Source organism: Artemia sp. Qi Xiang Cuo, chromosome 1, assembly GCF_049724085.1.
Source record: "Artemia sp. Qi Xiang Cuo chromosome 1, ASM4972408v1, whole genome shotgun sequence".
NCBI lineage: Eukaryota > Metazoa > Arthropoda > Branchiopoda > Anostraca > Artemiidae > Artemia > Artemia sp. Qi Xiang Cuo.
In genome coordinates this window covers 33,042,516-33,060,911 of record NC_142794.1, presented here as the reverse complement: position 1 = coordinate 33,060,911, position 18,396 = coordinate 33,042,516, and the positions used below count along the sequence as shown (strand labels likewise).

General features: G+C 33.6%; 1 protein-coding gene across 6 annotated transcripts in view; it reads left to right on the top strand.

The window, feature by feature from the left end:
* LOC148956215 (protein C-mannosyl-transferase DPY19L1) overlaps positions 1-15,682 on the top strand; it is a 173,428-nt gene extending 157,746 nt beyond the window's left edge. For 3 of the 6 annotated variants that reach the window (XM_089098555.1, XM_089098790.1, XM_089098528.1), the window contains 3 exons: positions 5,828-5,990; positions 9,416-9,541; positions 15,493-15,682. In XM_089098555.1, coding sequence (XP_088954681.1) covers positions 5,828-5,990; positions 9,416-9,541; positions 15,493-15,652 — 449 coding nt within the window. In that variant the 3' untranslated portion in view covers positions 15,653-15,682. The remainder of the gene's footprint in view (positions 1-5,827; positions 5,991-9,415; positions 9,542-15,492) is intronic. The other 3 variants (XM_089098711.1, XM_089098629.1, XM_089098868.1) reach the window with 1 other exon arrangement.
* Positions 15,683-18,396: the final 2,714 nt, after the last annotated feature.

Sequence of the window (18,396 nt, the reverse complement as noted above, 5' to 3'; positions counted from 1 at the left end):
CACGGTTGCCAAATATGTTTTTCAAAATCTAGTTTTTAAACTGAGACCGCATGACGTCATTGCTGCTTTTCAATTTTTGGCCATTGTTAACTTGTTATCAAAATATCAAATTTTAGGATTTTTGGTTTGGTTATGCTATTTTGCTTTTTTTGGGATGCTAATAGTCCTTTTTTTTTTAATGGAAAAATATGCTTAGAGAACACAGGTGATTCTACATTTTTCTTGTTATCATCTTAAAATTCAGTCCAAAGACCAATAAAGAGAAAGGTTACGAGATAAGCATCCATGATTATTTAAAACTCATGACTTCTAACCTAAATTATAGCAAAACTGCTAATGAAATTTTTAATGGAAATCCCGAGAAATCTTTTCTTGTGACAGGCAGGACTAAACCAGAGAACCTTTGATCAAGAGCTACGGCCTAATCCACTGTACCATCACAAGATGTTTATTAAACTGGTTTTTTAAAGAAGCTCTTCACATAATTTAGCTACGGCCTAATCCACTGTACCATCACAAGATGTTTATTAAACTGGTTTTTTAAAGAAGCTCTTCACATAATTTAGCTACGGCCTAATCCACTGTACCATCACAAGATGTTTATTAAACTGGTTTTTTAAAGAAGCTCTTCACATAATTTAGCTACGTCCTAATCCACTGTACCATCACAAGATGTTTATTAAACTGGTTTTTTAAAGAAGCTCTTCACATAATTTAGCTACGGCCTAATCCACTGTACCATCACAAGATGTTTATTAAACTGGTTTTTTAAAGAAGCTCTTCACATAATTTAGCTACGGCCTAATCCACTGTACCATCACAAGATGTTTATTAAACTGGTTTTTAAAGAAGCTCTTCACATAATTTAGCTACGGCCTAATCCACTGTACCATCACAAGATGTTTATTAAACTGGTTTTTTAAAGAAGCTCTTCACATAATTTATCTACGGCCTAATCCACTGTACCATCACAAGATGTTTATTAAACTGGTTTTTTAAAGAAGCTCTTAACATAATTTAGCTACGGCATAATCCACTGTACCATCACAAGATGTTTATTAAACTGGTTTTTTAAAGAAGCTATTCACATAATTTAGCTACGGCCTAATCCACTGTACCATCACAAGATGTTTATTAAACTGGTTTTTTAAAGAAGCTCTTCACATAATTTAGCTACGGCCTAATCCACTGTACCATCACAAGATGTTTATTAAACTGGTTTTTTAAAGAAGCTCTTCACATAATTTAGCTACGGCCTAATCCACTGTACCATCACAAGATGTTTATTAAACTGGTTTTTTAAAGAAGCTCTTCACATAATTTAGCTACGGCCTAATCCACTGTACCATCACAAGATGTTTATTAAACTGGTTTTTTAAAGAAGCTCTTCACATAATTTAGCTACGGCCTAATCCACTGTACCATCACAAGATGTTTATTAAACTGGTTTTTTAAAGAAGCTCTTCACATAATTTAGCTACGGCCTAATACACTGTAACATCACAAGATGTTTATTAAACTGGTTTTTTAAATAAGCTCTTCACATAATTTAGCTACGGCCTAATCCACTGTACCATCACAAGATGTTTATTAAACTGGTTTTTTAAAGAAGCTCTTCACATAATTTAGCTACGGCCTAATCCACTGTACCATCACAAGATGTTTATTAAACTGGTTTTTTAAAGAAGCTCTTCACATAATTTAGCTACGGCCTAATCCACTGTACCATCACAAGATGTTTATTAAACTGGTTTTTTAAAGAAGCTCTTCACATAATTTAGCTACGGCCTAATCCACTGTACCATCACAAGATGTTTATAAAACTGGTTTTTTAAAGAAGCTCTTCACATAATTTAGCTACGGCCTAATCCACTGTACCATCACAAGATGTTTATTAAACTGGTTTTTTAAAGAAGCTCTTCACATAATTTAGCTACGGCCTAATCCACTGTACCATCACAAGATGTTTATTAAACTGGTTTTTTAAAGAAGCTCTAATTTAGCTACGGCCTAATCCACTGTACCATCACAAGATGTTTATTAAACTGGTTTTTTAAAGAAGCTCTTCACATAATTTAGCTACGGCCTAATCCACTGTACCATCACAAGATGTTTATTAAACTGGTTTTTTAAAGAAGCTCTTCACATAATTTAGCTACGGCCTAATCCACTGTACCATCACAAGATGTTTATTAAACTGGTTTTTTAAAGAAGCTCTTCACATAATTTAGCTACGGCCTAATCCACTGTACCATCACAAGATGTTTATTAAACTGGTTTTTTAAAGAAGCTCTTCACATAATTTAGCTACGGCCTAATCCACTGTACCATCACAAGATGTTTATTAAACTGGTTTTTTAAAGAAGCTCTTCACATAATTTTGATAGAACTGTAATGGCTGATTTGAACTACATTCGAGTTATGTAGCAATGTATGCGAATATGTAGCTTGTGAAGTCAGTCAAATAAGGCACCATACCTTATAGAAGCAACTTTTCAAAAGATGTGTGCTATTATCATTTCAGAAGATAAGTGTGTTGCGTCATCATCAATATGATGATACAGATTCTGTCAAATAAATCATTTATTTTAAATAATGAATTTTGTTAATTTCAAAAGTTACTAGATATAGTAGTTTCCTTTAAAATGGCTCCTTAAACAGCTCTCTATTATGTTCCAGCACTGCGGTAAGAGCGAGAAAAAAAAATTGAAAAAAAGAAGACACTATGCCAGTGCTACTCTTGCCAAAAAAGTTATTTTTCTTATTATTCAAGCTCCAATTGTCCGATTCGAACGATGTACCTTTGAGTTTAGTCTTATATGTTTTCAAAATAATTAATTCTCATTTATTATGGGCAGAAGTTTGTCCTTTACTAGTCTACAGCTACCGCCCGATCAAGTAAGGAATTATATGGAAGCATGGATTGAGGATATTAGAGGTAGCCGAAATTTTAAAAGACATTTTAAAAAACAAAACAAAAAAATGTCAAGTGAGGAAGAATCATCATTTGAAGTTGATTGAAGAATAGTAACTATTTTTTTAAATGATCTTGATGATAAAAGTTTGTTGTGAAGACACATTTACATTAATTTCGAAAGTTTGCCTGAAACCCTTGAAAATGGCGTCACGTCGATATGAAAGTTGTACCAATTGAATTAGTACAGCCGAAATCCCCACTCGGGAGAATTACAGTCCCCCATCTTCAGGAAAAAGGAAAATCAATTTTTCGCATGGGAAGCAGTGACAGGTCTCCTTTTTTTGTCACTGCTAATGGAGCACTGAAACATCATAGGGAGGTGTTTAAAGCCTCGTTTGGAAGCTATTTCTTATATCTGCATGCTTTTTTGTAACTAAAAAAACATGATATTAAAATAAAAGACAGTTTTTCATCAAAGCTGTATCTTCATAAACAAAATGTTATAACACGTATCTTTTGAGAAGAGAAGATGCAAAACACTTATCTTTTGAAATTCTTAAATGTCATCGTGTGCTAGCTGTGAAACTCTTTATAGGGTTTCCTAATTTGGTTAAACCTAGAATGTATGCCCGAACTCTTAATTGAGGCTGGAGACGCTTATTTTACCAATCTTGATTGCTGCAGCCTATCCATTCTTTGCATGTGGAGGATGAGAATACAGCCGAGAATAACCCGAGAAAAAATGTGACTGCAATATTTGCAACTGCTACCGAAATTACTTGCGGGTACGGCCATGTGTGAATGTCATCGTTACTGCTTGTGATTACTTGTATCTGCAACTGTGACTAATTGCGACTGTGACTAGTTTTGACTACTTACGACTGCGACTATTACTATTTGCTACTGCAGCTATTAATACTTATGACTGTGACTGGATCTACTTGGGACTGCGACTACTTTCAACTGGTTTTGACATTTTTATCCGACACTACTTAGAAGGTTTCAGGCTAATTTTCAAAGTTTCTGTAAGTTCGTCTTCACAAACAACTTTTATCACTAAGATTAATCGAAAATGTTTACGAAAGCTGATGTCATTAAGTTTTATCAGCTCTTCACTACTTATTAATCCACTTTCAAAAAAATCTTACCACTCTTATTTCAAAGAGTTTTTAAAGATTTTTAGTTCACAGATTTACTTGCTATGGGCAAACTTCCTGGTAAAGTTTAAGCTCCAAATTCCTTGCTAATGTGAGAACTGCGAAATTCTAGGAGATGTGTCTAAGAGGCTACCATTCCCCTGCCTGTTCCAACTGCAATAAAATGAATTAAAACTCTCCATCAGAATCAAATAGAAATGCATGTAACATTAGATGGCAGAACTTTCGGACCATTTTGGATCTTCAAATTTTCTATCTAATATTCAGAAAAAAAATATATAGAGTACTGGACCAGCGAACCGTCGACATCTTAAGCACTTTTAGATTTTAGTCTAGCTTTAATTTGAAACTGGTCTCTCCATGAACAGAGCTTTCAATTTGAAAGGAAAGACACGAATCGAATAAACAAAAGCTTTGTGAATAACTCCAGATATTTTTTTCTAACTAGAATATATAAACTTCGCTTTAGCTCACACTATAGGTTTTGGCTTAAATACAAGTGAAAACAATCCTTTATGGTTCTTGGCCAGATTTGTTCGCAGTTTTCCAAATGAAATTTCGGTAAAAGCGGTCACTCTTTCTGTTAAAAGTGCATAGGTTAGACCCACCTGATGATACCAGGGAATTCCGAAATGAACTTTGAATTTATGCTATTCCCATAAATTTTTAATCTTTTTAAAATATTGTTTCAATCTGGAACGGAACTCGTACAATTTGCTGCTTTTAAAAATTTCATATTACAATGTATCAATAGAAAACTCTATCAGACGAAGCTGGATACTTTTACACAGTTTTCAGTCTCTGAAAACTGACACGACATAAACGAACTCCTTGTTTTGCTTGTCCGCTAATATCAGTGATTGTATTTGTTTTACAGTTAAGCATCAGAAATTATTCTTATCCTAACGTATCCTAGAAGCCGGTAGGCCTATATGTGTTCTTGTACCATATACACGGCGAAACGATTTTTAGCTCACATTGGGTGATTTATTCATTTTTCAGGTCATTTTTTTTTTTATAGCAAGGGTTCCTTTCCCTGAAATACCCTGTTGCTATACCTGTTGTTAACTTTCATGTCATTGGTCAATATTTATCTTCAACGGAATTATTGAACTGATTTAGAAATTAAAAAGCTGTAGACATTGTAGTTCAAGGCTCTATCCAAGATAGATCTATAGTACAAAATTTCTTTCCCAATTTTTGTATTTGTTTTTAGCAATATTGTATTTAAACTTTATATACTGAACCAAACCTTTATTTGTGTTTTCCCCAAATCTGTGCCAACATTATGTATAGTTGTTTGCTATTTTCCTTGCGGAAATGAGGGAGTGATTTTGTTTCAATATTCTATGGATTGCTGGAGTAATATCTTCTTTCCAGTAATGCTACTAACAAATTACTGCTGCGCCAATCCGCCTGATGTCTCACAGCTACGTACGCTCCTCCATCCTAAATAATTTTTCATCCCTCTCTACGGCCTCTTATGGTATTTGAATTCCCTTAAATATTTCCTCACAATATCCTCCCATCCCATTTTGTTACGACTTAATTCTAGTTTGGCACTACATGGTTGGCTGACAAGGATGATCTGTCATCCTTCATGCTCCAATCAGCCATCTCAACCTTCCTCTCATTATAGCTCTAGAAAGCGGGATTGCACAGCCTACTGTTTACAATACTGTCAGTCAGACAGCTACTAAAAAAAAATTCGTTGACAATTTCTTATTTATATTTAATTTTGCCTTTTTTAAAGGTTTTTACCAAAATCCTCAACAGAAGGAACTGTTTGAGTACATCTCTTCTTCAACAGACCCAAATGATTCCTTCGCAGGGGCTATGTCAATAATGGCTAATTTGAAGCTGAGCACTGGAAGACCAATTGTCAATCATCCTCATTATGAAAATGAAGAAATAAGGTAAAACTTTATTTTGGTTATAATTAAGCTTTTACATAAACATTACCGCTACAAAATCCTTTCTGCATTAGGTTGTCTGGCTAACACTGGCCTGCTCTTCATCCCGATCTATAGCATCTTCTACCTTTATTCTCGAAATAAATAAAAATGGGTAATCTGAAAACTGAATAAGATAATTCAATGTTCCAGACGATGTTTCGCGTCTGGGAACCTTGATCAACACGAACAGGGAAAAAGAACTTGGACAGACAACAAAAATATGCAAGAAAACAGAATAAAAATAAGAGTTTTCTACACAGAATAAAAAGGGAGTTTCCTACAGGTAAAATTCTGAGGATTGCAACAACTAAAAAAAACCTTTACATGTGAAATATGGCGTTACGACGTGGAGTTACGATGTTCAATGTGGGGTTACGATGCTCAATAAATCTCTCAACAGATTGTTGGTGAATTCAACCTTTGTAAAACTTTCCTCATGAACAAGGAATACTATACACGGAAATATGCAAGAAAACAACATAAAAATAAGAGACTTTATTGCATACAGAAAAATTATAATCTGCAGGATTTTTTTACAGCTGCTTGACAAAAGTGCAGAATAACATGAAAATAATTTTGAGCATACAGTGTTACTATACGCTGTGTTTGTGTGTATTGTGTTGTTGTATCGTTAAGAGTAGTTTTCTACAGGTTTAATTCTTAGGGTTGCAACAACTTAAAGACTTTTACATGCTGATTCTGATAACTGCTGAATGAAGCTTTAGACTCAAGAATTATGTATAACTAAACATATCCAATGTTTTTTTTTTTTGTCCAAGTTTAGTTTTAAATAGCCCATAGAACTTGCCTAAAAGATATACATTTCGTAATGCTCCATTCTCCTGAGGAAAAAATTCGTTGTGATTTGCTGCTTAAATATTTATGCTGCTTGATTTGCTTCTTTTAAGCTGTAACTATCTGAACAATCTTTCCACCATGTTTCAATGTATTTTCGATTTTTGCAGCGGTGCCATTAATGAAATTCATTTATAAGGGATCCTAGGGTCCATTTTCACAAGGATGGGAGTCCCACCATCGTGAAAACAATTCGCTTCAAAATAGGATGGATTTATAGAACTCTTCTTCAAGTTCACCAAGATACAAATGAAATGAACATGGAGCCAAACACATACTTTCATGAAACAAATCCAGTTCGATAGCACAGGTCCACTTGATGTAAAATTTTAACCCAGTTCTCATCCTCGTGAAAATTGACCCTTATTGAAACACAATAGAGTGAAATCTAAATGAAATACCCATTTTGTAGACGATTATTAGTATGGTTTAAAATCAAAGATAGAATATGAAAAGTTTTATTTCAGAAGATTTAGCCTTTATTTCTTTTATTAAAATTAAAGGTTGCCTTTATGAATTAATATTTCTTTTAAAAAACAGCGTTTAATTGTCAGATTTGAAAAAAGAAATGCAAACCCTGGATTCCATGCTATTTTTTTTATTAAGATAGATGTCTCTATTAAGATAGAGAATGGAGTTAAAAACCATTTTTAATATATCTAATAGACATTTTTGAGAACTTAATAAATTTCAGAAAATTGACAACATTGAAATTACCCAATAAAGTAAATAACAATTCCTGTATCCCCCTCGCCCCACCCGAGAAATAAAAAAGGTACAGGAAATATAGCTCTCTTTAATTTCAGTGTTTAAAATTGTGCAGTAAAGAAGAAAAGAGAAAAAAAAATTATGTTTTTATATTAAAACCTTAGTCCTGTCCCCTTTTTGTTAAGGAGTTTAGCTTAAAAGTTCAATATAGACACAGTATAATAATCTAGTTTTGCAAATGCTTAGCTAAGACTTTTTCAATTTAACATAATAGAATTTTCATTAGTTTTGCTATTTCTAAGTTGATTGAACCAGTTAAAAAATCTGTGGTAAACATACTCAGGTACAATTGTGGAGAGATAGGGCCTTTTCCCCTCCTCTCATTTTAAAACTTTAACGTAGACTTAAGCAAGTATAAATGAAATAATTTGATTATTCTTGGCTATTTATTAAATATGCTCAGTAGCGTATATGGAAGAAGTGGAACGATTCCCTCTCCTCTCATTTTAAAACTTTAATTATTGCTTAAGCAAGTTTAAATGAAATAAAAATGTTTAAATAGAAGCTACAAGATAAAATAAAAGTATATTACATCAACATTGATGCACACAGTCAAGTTTTAAGGGGAGAGGGCGCAAGGATTTTATCACCTGAAGTTTAGAATAGGGAATTTTATCAATTTGAAGTTTTCTAAAAGAATTCATAAGAGAGACAGGGGCCTTCTGGGGCTGCTTCTTGGAATCCTTTGATTTTTAACATTCATTCCTTATTTTTTATTGTTCCATGCTTTTATATTATTTGCCCCTCCCCCTGGAATAAATACCAAGAAAAAAAAGGTTGTATATGTGGCCCTCAAGTATTTTCGAGAAGAACAAACTTTATCTACCCCCACTTTTCTCGTTCTATATGTAAATATGAAACATTTTGCATATTTAAAAAAAAATTAAAATAAAAAAAAACTATTTTCATACTTTATAGTTCATCCCCTCTCGGAAGTTATTCTACTTTTTTTTATCTATTGTTTAATTCTCTCTATGTCGTGACTTCGTATATTTCTTTCTTATCATTTTTCCGCTAAAAAAAACACCTGCGCCAAACATTTGCTCAGAATTTATGCACGGAAATACGCTGCTATAGATGCCGACACAAATTCCCCCTTTTATCCTCTCACTCGTGGCGGGAGTCACACTCGCTCAACCTTACCGGTCACCAATAGATGCAAGAATGCGGCTGTCAGTCTCTTTCTGTTTACTGCAGCTGCTCCTTTAGTCTACAGCCTCTGTCAACCTTGCTGTTGCCTTCAAGATCTCCTTAGGACACTAATCTCTTTTGAAGGAGGTTCTTCCTTTGATCTTTCATTTTTCTTCCTCTTGGAGAGATTGGATCCCAATATCAAGTTAATATCATTCATTATGTTTGGGTGACGCAATGCTTAGAGTTGAGTCTTTCTTTCTTTTTTGTCATTTGAATCGTTTTTGCTTGTTTTTGGTCACAACATTTTGGCTCCTAGTCTGAGATTAAATTTATTCGAAGCACCAGTTTTAGAACCTAGTTCTTGCCAATGTATTTTCTTAATTGATTAGGAATAAATATTGTATCTGTTACTCACGCATTATAAAAAAAAGGATTGGAAAATTTTCGATAGATGACAGAAGAAATCGGGTGGTTTACAATACGGAGGCTTCAATTTAAATAGAAAAGAGAGGCTAAATATTAAAATATTTTACATCACAGATTCAGAATCAAACTCAAGGTAGAAAAATGTACTTCGAGTGTTGAAGGCGTTAAAAAATTCTTTCTTTATTTTTCTTCTCTTTTTTCAGGTTAAAAACACGAAAAATATACAGAGCTTTTGGATCCGGATCAAAAGAACAACTTGGCAAAGAACTACGTGATCTTCAAGTCAAGTACCTAGTTGTGGACGCCCTTCACTGCTACTCAGAAATGAGGTAGTTTGAGTTTACATATCCTAAGTTGAAGATCTTAAAGCGGAATTATGGTGGTTCTAGGGCTGGTTGTAATACGTTCTCTATTTGTTGCAACAAAAACTTTAATCTATGGGCTGCCGCTGTCTATGCATATGGAAAATTTGATAATAAAAATGGACACAAACTGGAATAAATAAAGGAAAAACACATAATATAAGAAAAAAAGGAAGCATCACAATGCGGTACTGATTATTCTACTGATTGTAATAAAATTCTGAAGAAGCTAATTCAGTTCTGATTTTTTTTTTTTTTTTTTTTTTTTTTTTTTTTTTTTTTTTGCTATGGTTACTGCTTTCTATGGTAATGTGTTTTCTTTCCAGACTTAACTTACAATAATAATAATTTATTTAACCACTGCTTTTTAAATGGGATAAGTGGAACAAGAAATTAAAAGCGTAGGAAACAAATAAATAGAATGATTAATATTTCCTAAGACAAAAACTACAAAAGCAACTGTATCAAGTCAATCAAAGAAGTGGGGGATGGCACTCTTAAACAAGTGTTGTCAGGTTCTTGTGGCAGAAGAACGAACGACAAGAACGACACATAATAGAAAGAACGACACACGCCTCACCATGTTGCTTTTTTCAATTCGATGTACATGTCCCACTTTGATGGTATTGGAGCGAAGGAAGATTTAACCTTTAGAGTTGATTGGTATACGATATGAGTTTTCATAGTGTTTTTCTTGGAGATCAGTACACTACTGCTGTGATTTTTGGAACAGGTAATGTTTAATCGAAAATATATGACCACGGGCCTAACCAATGATTTTTACGTAAAAGTGAACGTTCTTACTGATCAATCGCTTAACAGATAATCAGCTAATTATTGATTAAACGTAAATAATAAGAGCAATGAGTAAATAGCATAAGTAATTAATTAAATTGGAATTACTGAATTAATATTTGTTTTTTATTTGTTAATAAAAAAAAATGATTACGTAAGTAATTAATTAGTGATTTAAGTCTTAATTAATTTTTGCTAAACTTTAATTACAAAATTTATGAATTAGTAATTAAATTAATAGTATGTAATCGAAATTTAGATAAACACACTAAGTAAATAATAAATGTGAATAATAAGAGCAAATGGATGATAACTAAAAGTTCGAATATCGTAATGCTTATGTTGTCTCTTGGTTGAATTCAAACTGTATGTTGACATTTTCACCCAAGATCCATATTGAAAGTATCAGTGATCCTCAAAAAAATTCAGATGTAATTCTCAAAAGGTCGTATACAGGGGGTTCAGGGTTTGAACCCAACCCTCCTCGAAATTTTCTTCCGACTCGTAAAACCTTAACAAAAATATACGTAAACAAATTTTTGATGTGTTACAAAGAAAAATGTAACCCATCCCCCCAGGAAACATATATCCCCCCTTCCTTGAAAAAAATTGTGGATGCGATCTTGATATCCGATATTCTTTAGAGGGGTAATGGTAAGCTTGTATGTTTGGTAGTTAATACATAAAACAAGATGGTAGGGTATAAATATTTTAAGTTGGAGAACCGCATTAATTGGACAAACTGACAGCATCGGCAAACAGCTTGACATTACAATTTTGAACGATTTTTGGGAAGTCGTTAATGCAGAGACAAAATAACTGAACCCAATCAGCTGACTTCTGCCGTACTAATATGAACCAAAAATCCAAAGAACAGAGTTCTCACAACGTTTGCCCGCTGATTCCTACTGGTAAATTAAGATGTTTCCGTCATGATTTTATGCTCGCTTCATTTTTAACATTGATGCCACCAAAAGAGTCTTGAAGCTATGCCTCTTTTGAATTCACTTTTTGGCTGATCTTTTAATGCCTGCCTGGGCTGGACCTGGTCCTGCCATAAAAGTGGGGAGTAATTGTTCGCGTTAAAAGTCTTTTTTTATATATATAAAACCCAAATCCCTACTTGGTTTGAAATATGTCTGCCCACTTTTTTGTTGGGGGTCCAAAAGCTCATGGCGTCAGTTCAGAAGGCAGAATAGTATCGGACGTGATCGTCTCTTACTAGATTGCTCGATACGACTGCAACCCGAATAATAAAATGACTTATAACAAACTATATCGATCCCCTTATGTAATTTCTTATTTTGAATAGTAATGGCCGAACCTCAGAGAATCAAGCAGCTAAGTAAGTCAAATATGGCACCATAGCCTAGAAAAGTTTACCGGAGACAATAATGCCACTAAAGCTAAGGCTGTTACTATTAATTAATATTTCAGTTGTTATGAGCTAGCGTTTGTTCTGTATTGTAACTCTTGTACACGAAAGTAGTTTTTTGTAAAAAATTGATTTTTTTTTAACACTATTTTTGTTAATTACATGAGTTTTCTAGATACGGCGATTTCCATTAAAATGAGCCATTAAATAGCTCTTTTTGATGTACAAGTGGCCGCCAGCTGCGCAGAAAAAAAGGGAAATAAGATGCAAAATATCGTAGTCACAGCCACTTTTTTTGTGTTTCAAGCCAATTGTTTTTACTTGTTGGTCAGGCCAGAGGACTGTAAGTTTCTTATATAGGTGTTTCAGACAAGGCAGTTCTAATAGTGTACCTTGTGTTTCGATCTGGCACCATTTTTAGGAGTTATGGGCTATTGTATTTTGTACTATGGGACGTGATCGTCTCTTACTGGGTTGCTAGCTACCGCTGCAACCCTGATTAATTGTACCGATCCATTATATAATAATTTCAGCTATCTCTACATCTACGATGCAGATGAAACTTACATAATCAACGTTTACAATGAACTATATTGAGCCTTTATATAGAAGGTGGTTCTAATAGTGTACTTCGTGTTTTAACCTAACACTATTTTTAGGAGTAATTGGCTGTTGTATTTCTTAGTATGGGACGTGATCGTCTCTTGCTAGGTTGCTAGCTACCGCTGCAACCCGGATTAGATATATTACTTTGGGATAGTTTGTTCTATAATGTAACTATGGGCTAGAGTTCAATTTTTGCTATTATTAATCTTTGATATTCATGTTTTAGAATAATATGATTTATTTTAATACTTCAATTACTATGGGATATAGTTCGTTCTTTAATATAAACTAAATGTAAAAACAAGTTGTTCCACTGAAAGTAAGAAGCAATATTAAAACTTAAAACGAACACAAATTAATACGTATAAGAGGGGGGGGGGGTGCTCCCTCCTCGACACCTCGCTCTTCATGCTAAAGTTTTTCGACATTTTAAAAAAAAGTTACTTATTGTTCTAATTAAACGACCCTTGTGTTTCAGGAGTCGTTCTTATAGAATTGGAACAAAATTGTACCCCTCCCCACGAAAAGATCCTCTGGACAATTAAATCCGGATGAAAATTTGCCCCGGACAATTACCCTTAACACCTCCACGCGTAAAATTGAGCCAGTAAAGAGAAAGCAAATTCCCCTAGCATACAATTTCCCCTGAAAAGTTCACCTCCTAGAAAATTCCCTCTCCATGGAAAATTGTCCCAGTGCAAAGTCCCCCCAGCAAAAAATTCGTCCTCCTCTCCCCACCCGAAATCCGTATGCATACTTCCCAAAATACTAATACTATACAAATACTATACGTAAACAACCTGCAAGTTTCATAACTTAAAGACCCTTCCCCAGGGGCTGGGGGGGGGTCATTTAACCTCCAAAGACATAGTTATTAGGTCTTTCAACTATTCTGAACAAAATAGCAATCTCATAATTCTGATCGGACGATTTTGGGAAAAAAGTGGCGTGAGAGGGAGCCGAGTTGCCCTCCAATTTTTTTGGTCACTGAAAAAGGGGACTAGAACGTTTAATTTCCGTTAGAATGAACCCTTTCTCGATGTTCTTGGCCAACTGGGTCGATACGATCACCCCTGGAAAAAAACAACAAAAAAAACAAATAAACATGCATCCGTGATCTTTCTTCTGGCAAAAAGTATAAAATTCCACATATTTGCAGATAAGAGCTTGAAACCTCTACAGTAGGGTTCTCTGATACGCTGAATCTGATGATGTGCTTTTCATTAAGATTCTAGGGGGTCTTTCCCGCTTTTTTCTAAAATCAGGCAAATATTCTCCGGAACGTAACCTTGAATGGGTATAACTATACAAAACTTTTATATTCAAAATCAGCATAAAAATCCAATTCTTCTGATGTATCTATTGGTATCAAAATTCTGTTTTTAGAGTTTCACTTACTATTGAGGTGGGTCGTTCCTTACTTACAGTTCGTTACCACGAACTGTTTGAAAACACTAAAAGAAATATTGCATTTTATACGACTATATCTATATGGTTTTATAATGTTCAAAATCCCATCTTGATCTTCGTATTCAAGATAATGTTAATAACATTTGCTATTCCAGTGTTATACAACTCTCTATGATGTTCCAGTGCCCCTGTAGCTGCGGGAAAAAAAAACAGAAAGAAAAAAAAGATACCGTCGATGCAGAATACCGTGGCTTCAGCCACTTTTCCTGTTTTTCAATCCAATAGATTTTTTTTTGTTGTTCAAGTCAAGAGACTGTAAATATCCTACACAGGGATATCGGACAAGGCGGTTCTAATAGCGTACTTCGAGTTTGAAGCTGTCACTATTTATAAGACGAGGAAAATTTGGAGCATTGTATGAGTTGTTGTCGAGGTCTTTTGGGGGCAAGGAAAAATTTATTTAGGAATGATGGATTGCTGCTTCCTGATGCCTTGAAGAGTACGTTGCCACAGTTTGTTTGTCTAGTGGGAAGATATCTTGATCAGTTTTTTTGCAAAAAGAAGAGAGTAGTTTTTATTTTATTTTATTGTTGTGACGAGTGTTGTAATTCGTTAATCTAGTAGGTTGTTTGTGTGCATGGCCATAATTTTGATCATTTTTTTTTTGCAAAAAGAAGAAAGTAGTTTTTTTTTTCTTCTTTATTATTGTGACGACTGTTGTAATCGTTAATCTCGTATGTTGTTTGTGTGCATGGCCAGATTTTGGCTTGAAATACACATTACGTATCTTATTTTTAGAAGTAATTGGCTATTGTATTTCTTAGTACGGGACTTGATCGTCTCTTAATAGGTTGGTAGCTACCGCTGCATTCCGGAAAGAGGGGGTGCTTCAAGCCTCAGAAAGACCTGTTTAGGGCGGAGTTCTCTACCCTTTCGTAAGAGTTCTGATATGGAGGGGAGTATTGATTCTCTGAGCTCCTCTCATTTGGAAGAAAATAGCAAGGGGAAGGGGTGCTGAGGGGAAGAGGGTATAGCAGAAATCTTTTGAGTATACAATAAAGATTGTATTCAGATGCTTACCTGTGCAGAATTGGAAGGGGCGTGGGCATTCCCTAGGAGCAACATTTGCCCGACAAACCAGTTTCTCTTGGAGAATTTAAAAATGATAGTATTCAAATTTGAGTATTTTAGAACCTTCCCCCAGGAAATTGTCGTATAGCGTACCCTTTTTTTGGGGTTGTTTGTAATTTTCGAAATGTTTACATTCAAAAATTTAATTTTAACGCTAAGAGGGAGGTGTTGAAGGGAGAGAATGGCAGCCTTCATTATAATGAGAATGATCATGAGTACAATATTAAAAAAGGACAGAAACTAAGTAAAAAAAGACAACAAATTATTTCAAAAGAAGGTAAATAGCAACACTAAAATCTACTTGAATTATCCTGTATACGAAAGGGCTGTCAGCCCTTAAATACCCCTCTCTTGGCACTAAAGCTTTAAAATATTTGTCTTAGTACCAACACAGAATAAATTAAGCCTTAGCATAAGGAGTGTGGGGGGGGATTTATGTACGATAATTTTTAAAAGAAAGGAGAAAGGGGATTTTTATACTTTTACTTTGTCTTAAGTGAACACTTTGTGTTGTCTTGTATCTAGTTGCAATACTGGTGATGTTTTTCTAACCATTGGTTTTTCTTTTGACGTAATTTAATATATTTTGTTTTATTTTTAGGCGAGGATGTAGCATTGTGGACATCCTTAATTCTGAATATGAGCTGGACAAAAGTATGCCAGTAATTTGTGAAGAGTTTTTCGAAGGTGATTCTTCTCCGTTCGAAGTTGTTTTTCAAAATGAAGCGTATTCTATGTTGAAAGTTCCTAAAAATATATAATACTAATATATTTTTTTTACTTTCTTGTAATAGTATATTTTAGCATTCCTTTTTTGTAGAATTAAAACATTATTTTTTGCTATCTTGTATCCTACTCCTAGTTGATGTGTAAAGGAATTCTTGCGAAAAAGACAAGAAAAAAAAACCAAAAAAATTGAATAGATAAACGGACTTTATTCAGACATGACACAATTTTTGCTAATATATTTTTTTTTTATTAGTATTATTTTATTTCTATATATCTTGTTTTAAATAAATAAATAAAAGATTATCATTCTGTCATACTAAAACTGCACATTATTCCTTTCGTACCGAGGATTTTCAGTATTTTTTCTTTGTGTCTCTACTTTTCTTTTGTTTATTTCAATTACTAGCAGTCTTGTGGCACTTTCAATACCCTTGATTGGTCCAATTTAATGGTACCTTCGCCCTAGAGCAAATATAACATATGCTGAGAAGATGTTTATAGAGCCATGATAGTTTCTATAGAAGATTTTTATATTTACAGGGTTGAGGTAAGTCTGTTTAGTTGAAGTAAAAAAATTTGCATATGGTTTTTAGAATTGTCACATCCCTACGTGACGCATTAGAAAGTATTCTGAAACAAGGGAGTATTATGTCGTATACAGGGGAAAAATGAAATAGATGGTCAATTCGCGGTACTTATCTATTATAGCCACCACACTCAACTTTTCGGTCTGACAGAACCAGTTTCGTTCTGTAGTTTCTTTCAGCTTATCGTGAGAGAGTGTATATACACTACAACGTAGGTGTATTTTAATTAAATATTTTAATTGGTATTTTGGTTAGGTTAGGAACCATTTAATATAATGCGTTCTAGGGGGCCTGATTTCTATAATTCTCTGTTGTGGTTTCCATAATTTTGTTACTAAAGTATTTTATTTTCATCGTACTTTGGTATTTTATTAGGATTAACCTAACTTCACTTCTTGAGTGTGGTGGCTATAACAGATAAGTACCCAATTCGCATTATCATTTGGTATTTGACGAATTTAACGACAATGCGTTTGGACCTATTTGACTTCCCAGAGGCTTGTTCCTAGTAACCGAAAAGTCTTCTGTATGATGTTTGAGATCAAATTTTTTCGTCGATCAAATTTTATTTTTCTGCAAAGGGTGGGCTTAAAAATATCCACTTGGGGAAAAGCATGCCTCCTCTGAGCCTTGCATTTTACCTAGGGATTTATATATATATATATATATACATAATATATATATATATATATATATATATATATATATATATATATATATATATATATATATATATACAAACAGTTGTTTGTTTCGTTTGTTGATGTATTTCATTTTTGTATCTTGTATAATCCTCAGTTTTGAGGGAAATAAATAATGAAATTTAGGATTTTAACGAAAATTGTTCGTCACTTTTAATTTTTCTGGAAGAAGGTGTCGTTAAAATTCCACTTGGGAAAAAGGATGCCTCCTCTAAGCCTTGCATTTTACCTAGGGAATTTCTTTTTTATATAATAAATGTAGAATTTTGATGAAAATTGTTTGTCACTTTTGTTTTTCTGGAGGAGGGTGGTCTTAAAAACTTCCACTTTGGAAAAAGGATGCCTTCTCTGAGCCTTGTATTTTACCTGGGGAATTTTTTTCATTATAGTGAAATTTAGGATCTTAACCACAAGAGAAAATGTCAGAGCCTCCTTTGTTCCCTTTTGGTCTAACAGAATAAAGAGAAAAATAACCCATCCCAGGTTTTTGTAAAAAATATATTTGAGTGACCGTAAATTGATGAGGGGCAGATAATGATCAGTATTGTTGAATGTTCGCCAATTTGGAATAACTACAGCCGTTTAAAATCAAACAAAACTTCTATTATTAGCATAGTTCAGAACTCTCCAGTATTTTATGGGCTCTTTTCTTAAACCCGTGGGTCTTTTAAAACATCGTCCTACAGAGTGCATTTGTTTCCTTCCTAAAAAAAGAAGTAATTTTTGCTTCGGGTGTAGCCTATGCTAATCTCTGTAATAAGGGGGAATAAGCCTGTGTAGGGTTTAATGGCATTTTCTGCTTAGCACTGAGCAAACTTTTAGAAGTTTTCATTATACAGTTAATCTTTATTTTTTCTGAAAAGGATTTTGAGAATTGAAGTTTTTAGAATTAAAGTTTTTTAGTTCTTATTTTTTTTTAGAATTAAAAATTTTCTTCATAACCTCTGTTTAAAAATAGTTAGACTGCTTAAAAAGGTATGTGCCAAAGTATCAAGAATGACGCTAAGTTCGAAATGAAAGCCCAAAAGTTGAGAATAATTGATATTAAGAATATTACTAGCTCAGTATGTTTAAAGTATAACCTTTTCATTTCAAACGTTGCAAAAATGTAATTAACTAGTCGATTTAAATTTTCTTTCAAAGGACTGTCAAATAATGCTGATTAAGTTTTTATTTTAATCTATTTTTAATGGTGGCCACATTCGTGTCTTAATACAATCTTTTCATTTTGAAGTGTTAATGATAAATTCATAGTCCAAATTTCGAGTTTCTCATAGAGAGAAAAAAAAGATTATTTTTGCATATATTAGAGTGAGCCTGTGAGCAGACAGATAAACAGGAAACTTTTGGCTCCCAGGAAACTTAATTTTTATTATTCTCCCGTGATTTCTTATATTCTTTATCTAAAAAATCTTTTTTATTTTTTTTTTACATTTGTGCCACCTCCCTAGAAATCTCCAACGCACAGATAAAACTGTCATGACCCAA